The sequence below is a fragment of the Megascapheus bottae genome, chromosome 22 (genome assembly GCF_031878675.1).
Source record: "Megascapheus bottae isolate mThoBot1 chromosome 22, mThoBot2.hap1, whole genome shotgun sequence".
NCBI classification, from domain to species: Eukaryota; Metazoa; Chordata; class Mammalia; order Rodentia; family Geomyidae; genus Megascapheus; species Megascapheus bottae.
Window position 1 is genome coordinate 7,228,246 of NC_143530.1, and position 12,305 is coordinate 7,240,550.

Consider the following 12,305-nt stretch of genomic DNA (forward strand, 5'->3'; position numbering starts at 1 on the left):
TGTTTGCCTAGCATGCATGAAGACCTGAGTTCAATTCCTCGGAACCACATACATTTAAAAAAACCTGGAAGTAGTCCTGTGACTCAAGTGGTAGAGTGCTATCCTTGAGAAAGCCCAAGGACTGAGCTCAGGCCCTGAGTTAAAGCACCAGGACTGGCAAAAAAAAAAAAAAAAAAAAAGGTGGGGGGGGGCAATCAGATGAATGAGACCATCATCCTGGTACTCAGAGCTACACATGGTCTTGAGGGGAAAGGCAAGGCCACCCCCACATATGATCCTGGGAGACTGTTCTCACAATGCTCCAAGTATCTTTGGTGGTAGAAGGGCCTGATGGCAATGCTGCCTTGGGGTCTGAGGTCCTCTGCATTGTTCTGTCTGCACCTGGCAGACCCAGGCATTGGCCACACACCCTCATCAGGCTGGCTCCCTCTGAGCTGGCTCACAGCTGAACAATCTGCTGCAACTCAAAGGAAACAGAAGAGGGCGGACTTGGCATGGCTACTAACTTGCTATCTTTCCAGAGAAGCAGTGCTTCTGGAGATTTGAGCTAAATGAAAAGGAAATGCTGGTAGACCCAAGCCAATTAAGGGTTTATTTGATGCTGAGCACAATGCCCTCAGATGGTCACTAGGTTCATTTTCAAATTCCGTTATAAAGGCCTGATCTTGGGAACGCTCCCTTCCCCACCCCTTTCTAGTTTGACACCCAAGGGCTTGCTCAAGACCTGCTCACCTATTGTGACACTGCTGAGCTAGTCTCACAATGGATTTTCTGTTTCTCCCATGGCTTCAGATTGCATAAAAGCATAGCCCTCCAGATATGGGAAGCTGTTACTGCCTCTCCTTGTCATGGAGATAATCCAGAGCAGGCATAGGTCACCATTCTGCCTGCCTCAGTCTTCTGACATCATCTTATCAGCTTCTCTAATAGGCATCACCTACAACTGCTGGTTCTCAGAACCTGTCTTTCATTTCTTTTGTTGGCACTTAGTACTGGGGTTTGAATTCGGGGCTTCATGCTTGCCCTTTTCACTGAGCCAAGCCTCTAGATCTTTTTACTCTGGTTATTTTTGAGATAAGGTTTCACTTTCTGGAGGGACCAGACCCCCCCCCTTTTTTGTCAGCTGAACTCTGGGCCTGGGCACTATCCCTGAGCTCTTCAGCTCAAGGCTACCACCCTACCCCTTGAGCCATAGCATGTGCCACTTCTGGTTTTCTGGTGGTCAATTGGAGATAAGTCTCACGGTCTGTAGTGCCTGGGCTGGCTTTGAGCCAGGATCCTCAGATCTCAGCCTCCTGAGTAGCTAGGATTGCAGGCTTGAGCCACCATGCCCACCAGATCCTTATCTTCCTAGTTAGGATTCCCATATCTAGCTGTGATGACAGGTGCAAGCTACCACACCCAGCTTCTTCTATAGGGATGAGAGTCTAATGAACTTTTTTTTTTCCCTTTTTGACTAGGCTGTCCTGAAACATTGATTCTCCCAATCTCATCCTCCTGAGTAGCCAGGACTATAAACAGACAGAAAAAACATGGGAGAGCTATTTAGCAAAGGGAGATGGTGATCAGAGTATCTCAGGTCATATGACAGACGTAACTGACTTCCTTTCAATTTGTCTTATTTTTCATGTTCATTTTATGAGATAGAGCCTCCCTCACCTATGAAGCCTGGGCTGGCCTCTAACTCTGGAGTACTGGATTGAAGAAAGGCAGGTTACTCTCTTACACCAGGCTTTCAGCCGAGGTCCCTGTCCTAGCCACAGAAATCAAGGTATGAGTCTCCTCTCCCAGAAGCCCTCCTCTTCCTGTCATTCAGCTACTTCCGGTCCTTGAGAATTGAACTGAAATGACTTTCTCTACCAGGAAACCACAGCTGTCTGTCCCAGATGATTTCCATGTCTCTTGTGCTTCCCACTCACTTCCTGTTTTGTGCCTCAACCTCTATGCCTATAATGCCATCCCCCTCATTTACCTTGTTTCCCATTGCACCTTAAGTGCCCAATAATGCCCACTCTACAGAAGGGCCTTCCAGCTGAGGTTGAAAAAAGCTGGCTCAACACCCTGGACTTGGGTGCTTGCTGCTCTCTGAGTAACGCTCACTACAGGCAAGGTCCTCTAACAGGAAGCTCCTGCCCAAACGGAGGGCAACACACAACAGCAAAAGGCTACTTTTAGGCTCCACGACTGGGGTGAGTCCTTTCTCTAAGCATCAGTCACTTTGCACAGAAAGTGGGGATAAGTACAGTCAATCTCAGGCAATATGGTGATCAGGAATAAACATGCAGTGAAGTACTTACCAGAGGGCCTGGTCCTCAGGGAGTCTTTAATCCTGACCTACCCTCAGGGACCTTCCTCCCCACTCCTCCATCTTGTTCTCACCTTCTGCTTGGTGCTGAGGGGCTGCGACTTCAATTTTTCATCCTTGTTCTTGGAAATCCTCAGGAACTGTTTAAGGTCCCCCTGAGGGAAAAGCCAAGCATCTGTCAGGGCAGAGCCAACCACGTGCCCTAAAACATCAGACCAAGCAGGCGCTTGAAAAGCCCGTGCCAGAAGGCAGGGAAAAAACCCTGACCCAATGCGCCTAGCCCACTCCCAGGCAGGCAGACTGGACAAGCAGTAGTTTGAGGCCCAAAGGAGTCAGGGCCTGGAGCCGCTGGGAAATGAGGAGGAAGAGCTCTGGCAATGACAGACTGGTAGCTGAGGCTAACTAACACTTGGGCCGGGAGAGGACTAGATAGAGGGAGGAAAGGCGCAGGAAGATGGAGAGTGGGGAAGGAGGAGGAAGGCAGGCCAGCCAGGTCTGACAAGCTTCTTCTCAAATGCTGACAAGCACTGGGAAGAAGCCACACACCAAAGAAAACCCGTGTAGAGGACAACCTGACGTAAGAGGACTGCAGGCAAATGAAAAGGGCTCATGTCTATAAATGTGGCTACTCAGGAGGCTGAGATCTGAGGATCCTAGTTTGAAGCCGTCTGGGAAGGAAAGTCCATGAAATGCTCATCTCCAGTTGGCCAAGGGGTAGAGTTCTAGCCTTGAGTCAAAAGCTCAGGGACAGTGCCCAGGCACTGGGCAAGCCCTAAGACTGGCATGCACGCACATGCGCACACAGCTAACACCACACACACACACACACACACACACACACACACACACACACACACACACACACACACACACACCTCCACAGGGTCACAGTCTCTGTCCCCCCTGCCCCGTCAGCACACTGCCCCGCTGAACAGCTCCAGGTTGCTAAGGCACAGCCGTACCAGGTCCACATACTCCAGCACCATGTAGTGGGGCTCGGCCTCGCGGCAGAGCCCCAGCAGCCGCACCACGTTGGCATGATTCAACTTCCCAAACATCTCCAGCTCCCTCCGGAAGTCCAGTTGCTGCTGCTCATCCTTGCTCTGCAGGCTCTTCACAAGCACCAGGCTCTCGGCCACACCCTCCTCCAGGCCCTGTGCCTTCGCCAGGAACACTTCTCCAAACTCACCTTTCCCTGTGGGGAAAGGACTCCATCAACCAGCTGCGTGTACCCAGGCAAGGAAGCTGCGGACTGAGGACGGAGCTGATGGCCTCTGCTCTACTCCTGCCCCTCACATCCATCCAGGCCAACTCTAGTCCTGGTTCTATTGGGAAACCCATTTCCTCCCTGAGCTTCACTGGCTCCAACAGGAACCTGGGTGTTATTAGTCATGCCTGTAATCCTAGCTACTTAGCAAGATGGGATCTGAGGATCATGGTTCAAAACCAACCCGAGCAGGAAAGTCCACGAGATTCTTATTTCCAATAAACCACCTAAAAGCTATAAGAGGAAGTATGGCTTAGGCAGTACAGCACCCGCCTTGAACAATTTAAAAAAAAAAAAGTTAAAAGATAACCCTGGCCCTGAATTCAAGCCCTAGGACCAGTACAAAAATATAAAAATCAAGCTAGGTATGGTGGCTCATGAATGTACTCAGGAGGCTGAGATCTGAGGATGAAGGTTCAAAGCCAGCTTGGGCACTACTAAGCTGTGAGACTCTTATCTAATTAATCATCAGAAAACCGGAAGTGGCCTTGAGCTGAAGCTCAAGGTGCTGTAGGGGCCGGCAGTTTGGCCTAGTGGTAGAGTACTTGCATAGCATGCATGAAGACCCGGTACCACATACATATTTTAAAAAAAAAAAGCCAGAAGTGGTGCTGAGGCTCAAGTGGTAGAGCTCTAGCCTTGAGAAAGCCCAAGGACAGTGTCAGGCCTGAGCTCAAGCCCACGACTGGCAAAAAAAATAAAGAAAGAAATAAATTTAAATAAAAAATTAAAATCAGTAAAAACATTTTTCAAAGGGGTGATTTACATGAGAATTTGGTAGCTCATGATAAACACGTATTAATAGTTAAGTTTTTTCCTAGCATACAGGAAAATTTGTAACTGTCACAACCCTGTAATTTCTCACATACTTTCCTAGAACAAAGCCAATCCTGATTTGGTTTTTTTTTCTTCTCCCTTCTCTTTTTCAAAAAGGAGTCAAATGTAATGAAAACTTGAAGTGACTAATACACTAGAGCTAGGGTACAGGAATGACACTCCCTGAGGAGGAGCGACAGAAGTCTAGCAAATACCAGGCTGAAACCTCTGACTGTGTGTCCTGCCATGTCTAATAGGCAAGGTTTCACGGACTTCAGAACTACCACCAGCACTTCCCCTGGCCTCAAGGCTAAGCTCTTTTGCAGTGAAGCAAGGGCATCCGTAACCATGGCAACATACCCAGTGTGGTGATGGGCTGTAAGTTGGCCCGAGGGAAGTGCATCTTGTCACTGGTGCTGTGGCGCTTGTTGGAGGCTGTGGTGCCAGAGGCCAGGCTGGTTAAGACCACCTCCTCTTGGATCTCTGCAGAGGGCTGTCCATTCTGCAAAGGTCCACCTGAAAGAAGAGACAGGACTATCCCAGCGAGATGCCACCTTGGTCACCACTGGGACCTCAGTTCTATTCCCTCTTCTCCCACACCTGCCAACTTGGTCCAATCAGTGCTCCACGGAAGTGTTCATCCCACCGTTAAAATGATGGGGGGGGGGGGCCTCTGTGCCAGGCACTGGTGGCTCACACCTGTAATCCTAGCTACTCAGGTGGCTGAGATCTATGGATCACGGTTCAAAGCCAGCCTGGGCACTAAAGTCTGTGAGACTCATCTTCAATTAGCCACCAGAAAACCTGAAGTGGCGCTGTGGCACAAGGGGGTAGGTTGGTAACCTCAAGCTGAAGAGCTCAGGGACAGCGTCCCCCAGGCCCAGAGTTCAAGCTTTATGATTGACAAAAATTCCAGAAGTTGCCCATGAGGGGCGCTCTGTACCTACAAGGTCGCACTTCCTTCTAGAAAGGGGCCTTACCATTGAGACACTCCATCTCTGGCTCCTCGCCCTCGGGCTGCTTCTGTAGTCGTTTGGCTTTACATCGTTTCTTGCAGTAGAACATGAGGCCCAATACGGCGATGATGTAGGCTACAGCGGCACCCACGGACAGTCCGATGGTCTGGATCATCTTATAGGGAGGAGGGCTGCCCGGGCCCTCTGAATCCTCCAGCACTGGTTTGTCTGAGGAACACACACAAATCTGAGCAGGGTCTGTTCCAGCTCTCTACAAAACCCCGTGGCACACACACGACTATCACTAGACAATGAGGAATCAAGTTAGAGATCTCGGGAGGGCCACTGACTTCACTGTGACCCTCATCACCAGGGCTGGCAGGTCTTCACGCCCCACTGAGGTCAAAGGTAGGTTCTACGGGAGGCAAGATCAGTGATTCCCAAGCCAGCCGTCCATCAGAACCCAAGACAAGGGACAAATATAAAAAGACATGTCATGGGGCCACCGCAAACTCCACATTACTTAGCAAGAATTCTAAGGGATGGGGCTGGGAGTTCAGCCTACTGGTAGAGTGCTTGCCTAGCATGGAAGAAGACCCGGGTTCGATTCCTCAGTACCACATAAGTAACAAAAAGCTGGAAGTGGTGTTATGGCTTAAGTGGTAAAACTCTAGCCTTGCCAAAAAGTCCAAGAACAGTGCTCAGGCCCTGAGTTTAAGCCCCACGACTAGCCAAAAAAAAAAAAAAAAAAGGAATCCTAAGGGATTGCAAGCTAGCCTTGAAGAGGAGCACTTACGAGCTTCCAGTTTAGAATCCCAGTCAGGGAGCAAGAGTTTGGCCTAGTGGTAGAGTGCTTGCCTAGCATGCACGAAGACCCGGGTTCGATTCCTCGGTACCACATACGTAGAAAAAAGCTGGAAATGGTGCTGAGGCTCAAGTGGTAGAGCTCTAGCCTTGAGAAAGTCCAAGGACAGCGCTCAGGCCCTGAGCTCAAGCCCAGGACTGGCAAAAAAAAAAAAAAGAATCCCAGTCATTGTCTAGTACAACGACCCCATTTGCAAAAAGGACCTGCTAGTCTACTAGCACTCAGTGGCCAAGGAGAGAGAGGCGCCGTGAGTTATCAGGTGAGCTATCAGGTGAGCTGGCCTCACAGCTTACCTGATACAGGGAGAAACTATACAGGACACTCCCAACTCCTACATTCACCCTTGGTTTCAATAAAGGGACCCGACTACCTCACTTCCACCTAGGAGAACAATTCTGTTTAATCACAGTTGCAGACATAGGACATAGGCATAGGCAGAGCTGGAAAGGCCCAGTCCAAGGCCATTGTTTATTACCTTACACATTATTTCTGGCCCTACAGCTCAGAGGCACCTCACCCTCTGGCATCGGGACTCATCCCTTCTCCACCTGCTTTAGTGTGCATCTATAATGTTCTCTACCTCACTGCTCACCAAGTCCACGTGCTGAAGGCTTGGTCTCAGCCTGTGATGCTGTTGGTAAGTGGTAGGACCTTTAGGAGGTGAGGCCTAGTGGGAAAAAGTGAGGCCATTTGGGGTGGGGCCTCGTGAGAGGAAGTTAGGTCACTGGAGGTGTGTCCAGAAGAAACTGGGATTCCGGCTATCTCCCTCTCTGTCTAACCACCAGGTAAAGGGACCTCTAGTATATGTTCCTTCGGTTGTACACTACTATAGGCGCAATGCATCAGAACTAAACAACCACAGACTGAAGCCATGACCAACTTTTCCCTCTCATAAGTTTGCAGTAGACCTGGTAGAAAACATTTTAGGAAGTGAATACCCGCTTCTACACACCTAACTCACATATCACAGACACGGAATGTTAAAGGAGTGACGGCCTAACTCTGAGCAAGGAATGTAAGCCTATGTGGTAGATGGTGAAACCCCACCACTATGAAAATGCTCTAAGTGTCTTCCGTGTTCAGAGAGAGATGGGCTGCAAGGTGAGACAAAGGAAGATGTCTGGCCCACCACTTCCTGGGTAGGACCCCCTCTCTCCAGCCCGTACCCACAACGTAGAGGGGCGCCTCCGTGTGCTTGATGTTGCAGCTGTTGCCTGCGATGCAGGTGTAGCGGCCGGAGTCTTCAGGGGCCACGTCATGGATTACCAGGGAGCCGTTCTGGAAGATGTGCATTCTACCAAGAGAAAAGCCAAAGCATTGCTCAAGGCCAGCTCCCAAGGAGCCATGAATGCAGGAGAGTTGTGGTGGGGACAGAAGAGAGGTTTCCCTACCTGGGTCCCAGCTTGGTGGGGTCCAAGATGCGGTCTTTGCCCTTCCACTGAATAAGTGGCTTGGGGTCCCCCTGGGCCTCACACCGTAGCAGGGCTGTGTGGCCCTGGTACACCGTCGTGCGCTCTGGCTCTACTTTGAAGGTGATGAAAACTGGATGGGAAAAAACAACCAGGGGCAGGGAGTGGTGAGCAATGGGAGAGCTGGAGCAAGCTGCTGCTCCTCTCACCCCTGGGCCGGCCAGTCCTGGCCTCGGGGCTCCACCACGGTCACACCTGCCACAGTGAGCTGGACATGGGCACGGATCTGGCCTTGTGGCCCATTGGAGGCGATGCAAGTGTAGTTGCCAGCATCATCCCTGGTCACTCGGGCAAAGTGGAGGGTTCCAGCGTTGTCTGTCACCCATTCAGGAAGGCTGCTCCCATCTGCAGGGACGCCAGGAAGGAATGGTGAGATGGATCCAAGTTACATCAGTGACTGGTAAGGCTTTCAGTCCCTAACCTCTACTCAAAAACAAGTGGGCACTTTTGACTACCCACAGGTAAGGGGTAACCTCCTGAGCCAGGTAGCACCCCATTGCTGACGTCTCTGCTGTCGTAACCTCATCTCCCTGTACTACCTATACAATATTCTGCTTCTAGCTAATTGGACTTTTGGTTGTGAACCAAGCGTTTCCTGAAATTCCTCACTTGCAAAACCACCTTAGTCTTCTCCCTGCCACCATCTCGGCCTTCAGATCCACTTGGTACCCTCACCCTGAAAGGGCTTACAGACCTGAGCAGAGGAAGCCCCCATCCTCTGCAAAATCTATGTCATGACTTTTACTCACGCTGTGCAAATGTGTAAGGGTCGTAGAATGTTTACACCCCTGTACATACAACTGCTCCATTTCTGGGACTCTTTCTCAAAGACAAACTAAATCAGGAGGTGGGAGGTATCCACAAATTTTGGCTTAAAGATATTCATTGCAGCAATTTTAAAAAAAAAGACAGAGAGAAAATGCTGGGCATTGGTGGCTCAGAGTTTTAATCTTAGCTCTTCCGGAAGCTAAGATTTGAGGATTATGGTTTGGGAAGCCAGCCCGGGCAGGAGAATGAAACTCTTATCTTAAATAATCCACTCAGAAAAAGCCAGAAGTGGTACGATGGTTCAAGTGGTAGAGTGCTAGCATTGAGCAGAAGCAGCTCAGGGACAATGCCCAGGCCCCAGGGGAAGCGGGGGAAAGAGAGAGAGAAGGGGGTGGGGGAGAATGATTTATAACCCAAATCTCTAACACTTAGGGAATATTTAAGTTACAGTGAATCCAATCATTGAAGAGCATGGCAATAATCAAAAGCAGTATTTATAAGCTAGGTGCTAGTGGTTCATGCCTGTAGACCAAATGATTCTGTCTCCAAAAACAAAAAACAAAATACCAAACAGAAATAAAACCAAAAAACATGAATTGATATACCATTGAGCTAAGACTATAGCTAATTGGGTAGAACATTTGCTTAGCTGGTTAAAGTCAGATGTCATGCACAACAGAACTATTTTAAAAACAATATAGTTCTGGGCGCCAAATGGCTCATGCCATTTGGATAAGATCTGAGGATCATGGTTTGTAGTCAAAACCCAGCAAGGAAAGTCCATGAGACTCTTATCTCCAATTAACTACTAAAAAGCCGGATGTGGAGCTATGGCTAAAGTGGCAGAGCACCAAACTTGAGCAAAAAAGCTCCAATACCAGCATACACACAGACAGAAAACACACACAGCCACACACACACATACACACACACACACACACACACACACACACACACACACACACGAGTATATCTTACTTCAAATTTAAGAAATGGAAATTGTATTATAATAAAAACAAAAAGATTCATAGAAAAATGATACATGATGGGTTTTGCATTCTTTTCCTCCCCAAATTTTCTAGCTGGTGGCTCACGCCTACAATCCTAGCTACTCAGGAGACTGAGATCTGAGGATCACGGTTCAAAGCCAGCCTGGGAATGAAAGTCTGTGAAACTTTCATTGCTAATTAACCACCAGAAAACCGGAAGTGGCGCTGTGGAAGTGGTGGAGTGACAGCCTTGAGCTGAAGAGTTCAGGGACAGCACCCAGGCCCAGAGTTCAAGCCCCACAACCAATAAAGAACAAGGAAGAGGAGGAGGGAGAGGAGAAAATGGGGCTCTAAAGCCCTTTGTGTACCAAAGCAATAACTTGTCCTCTCTGTTACCCCGTGTGCTCATTCGACCCCTTTGGGGCCTGACTTTTTCCTTCCTCACTGGACTAGAAATCATCCCTGTGTTTCTGATCCGTCCCCACAGTTCTGGGGTGCAGTCCTGGATGCTCTACTTAGATATGCATGTACCTGACCAGTTGACGGTCCTGCCTGACCCCCCCGTACCCACGCAGTACCCACCTGCTCGTACCCACTTAATAGTGGGCTTCTCTCGACCGGTGGCAGAACAGGGCACTGTGGCTTCCTTATCAAACTCCATGCACTGCTGTGGCTGAGGTGGTGGTGTGAACTTGAGCTTTTCTATTGTGGAGGGGAGGGGAGAAGAGGAGGAAGTGAGGTAGTGAGAGGCCGAGGCCAGACCTGCTAGTCCACTCCTTCTTCCTTCTTCTGGCCCAACTCACCTAACACGTGCACGCGGGCCTGGGCCTCGAGGCTGCCGGCCACGGTGCTGCTCACGCACCGGTACACGGTGCCATCGTACACCTCCACGCTGTTGATGCGCAAGGTGCCGTTCTTGAAAACTTCGAACCGTGAGTCCTGCAGGACACGGATGTGAGCGTGACAGGTTCAATGCCTGAGCCCACACCCTCTCCCTGGAAGCAGCCTCAGGGGTAGTGGGGGCTCTGGTGGTGAGCACAGAGGAATAAGAACACCCCATTCCCAAACAGCCATCCTTTCTCACCTCTGAGATGAGCATCTGGTTCCTGTACCAGATCACTGTGGGTTTGGGGGTAGCCTGGGTCAGGCAATGCAAATAGCCTGGTTTGCCTTCCTCCAGCTGGCTGTCTTGGGGCATCTGTAGCCATGTGGGCACAGCTAGGGAGACAAGGGGGAACAATGAGTGCTGATCAACAGGCCCTGATATCAAAGGCCCCATCTCCAGAAAGTTCTAATACTTGGCTTTAGAAACCCCCAGCGGCTCGGGTGACACTGCAACTGTCAGTCCTGAGTGAAAACCTTCCCGTTACTACTAGAGTAAACCTCCAAAGAACGTATTCCTCTACCCATTGTACAGCTAAGGAAACAGGTTCTAAGGAGTAGTGATGCTGGGTGCTGGTGGCTCATACCTGTAATTCTAGTTATTCAGGAGGCTGAGATCTGAGGATCCTGGTTTGAAGCCAGCCTGGGTAGGAAAGTCCATGAGACTCATATCTCTAACTAACTGAGTATGGGAGTGCTAGCCTTGAACAAAAAAAACTCAGGGATAGTGTGCAGGCCCTGAGTTCAAGCCCGTGACCAGCTCAAAAAATAAATAAATAAATAAATAAATAAATAAATAAATAAATAAATAAGGAGTAGTAATGATTTGCTAATACCTAACAGCGACAGGACTTAAAATGCTGTCTTAGCTGGGTGCTGGTAGCTGAGATCCTAGAGCTAAAGACCTGGGTGCTTCATAGGGGCATTTCTATCACACCCAGAGTTTAAGACCTCCAGGGCCCTGGAGACTCCTCTCCACATCGCCTCGACCTACAGGGAAAACGCACTCACTAGCCACAGTGATGTTGACATCCTGTCGCCGCTGGCCTGCCAGGTTGGCCGCGTGGCAGGTGTAGACACCAGCGTCAGTCTCTGCAGTAACGGCAAAGACCAGCTCACGACCTATCTGGTGGACCCTGCCATGGGCAGGCAGCCGGACGCCAGCATGCTCCCACCACACGCTGGGCTCTGGCAGACCCTGAGGGGCCAAGCAGGCCACACGCTCCTCCTTGCCAGCTGTGAACACGCGCGGCTCAAATGGCACCATATCTTCGATCTCTGTAAGGACATGAGTGGGAGGCAGACCGCGCAATGATATGCAGTGCTCTCCCTCCACAAGCCTTCACAACGTCCAGCCACTAATTGTCCCCTGGAACCTCTACCTTTCATCCGCGAAACTCCAGCATCGCCCTCCTCCCCCTGCCCTCAGTGGTGCTTCCAATCCCTGTACACCAACACTGGCTGTTCTCTCCCGCACACCTCAACACCAAGAACCCACCTGCCAGGTGAAGCGTGGCTTCCAGGACAACAGGTGGACCCCTCTGCCCCTGGCCTATGCAGCGGTACACCCCTGCATTGCGCGGCCGGACCTGGGTCAGCAGCAGGGACCCGTTGGCAAACACCATGGCTTTGCGGAGATGTGGGGGGCTGTGGAGGAGAGAGAGTGCTGTTTGTTTGGAAGAAGTGGCCATAGGCCTCCTCCTGCAGTAACGGAATGGAATCCCATCCCACCAAGGTCAGTGGAAGAAGAAATAGGCTGGGACAGGACAGAGGGAAGAAAGCCCACAGACTGTGTGCTCCTGTCTGCGCACCCCTATGTATGTGTGCTCTGGCTTATGTACATGTGCATGGAGGGGAAACATAACAGTGTACAACTATCAGGACAGAGGGGCGCCGTCTTTCTGCAGGCCCAGCTCCAGGGACAAGATACTGATGACGTCCTCAGGGCTGAAGCTATCCCTAGCATAGAGAATCGTATGCCCAAGGAC

General features: G+C 50.3%; 1 protein-coding gene across 1 annotated transcript in view; it reads right to left on the bottom strand.

Annotated features, from left to right (window-relative positions):
- Positions 1–12,305, bottom strand: part of Ptk7 (protein tyrosine kinase 7 (inactive)) — a 56,630-nt gene that overhangs the window by 4,512 nt on the left and 39,813 nt on the right. Inside the window, exons 6-17 of the mRNA XM_090355616.1 lie at positions 11,816–11,964; positions 11,329–11,595; positions 10,520–10,653; positions 10,239–10,374; positions 10,018–10,137; positions 7,874–8,023; positions 7,601–7,751; positions 7,376–7,503; positions 5,369–5,572; positions 4,749–4,904; positions 3,268–3,500; positions 2,380–2,460 (exon numbers count right to left, since the gene is read on the bottom strand). Of these exons, the coding sequence (XP_090211742.1) occupies positions 2,380–2,460; positions 3,268–3,500; positions 4,749–4,904; positions 5,369–5,572; positions 7,376–7,503; positions 7,601–7,751; positions 7,874–8,023; positions 10,018–10,137; positions 10,239–10,374; positions 10,520–10,653; positions 11,329–11,595; positions 11,816–11,964 (1,909 nt within the window). The remainder of the gene's footprint in view (positions 1–2,379; positions 2,461–3,267; positions 3,501–4,748; positions 4,905–5,368; positions 5,573–7,375; positions 7,504–7,600; positions 7,752–7,873; positions 8,024–10,017; positions 10,138–10,238; positions 10,375–10,519; positions 10,654–11,328; positions 11,596–11,815; positions 11,965–12,305) is intronic.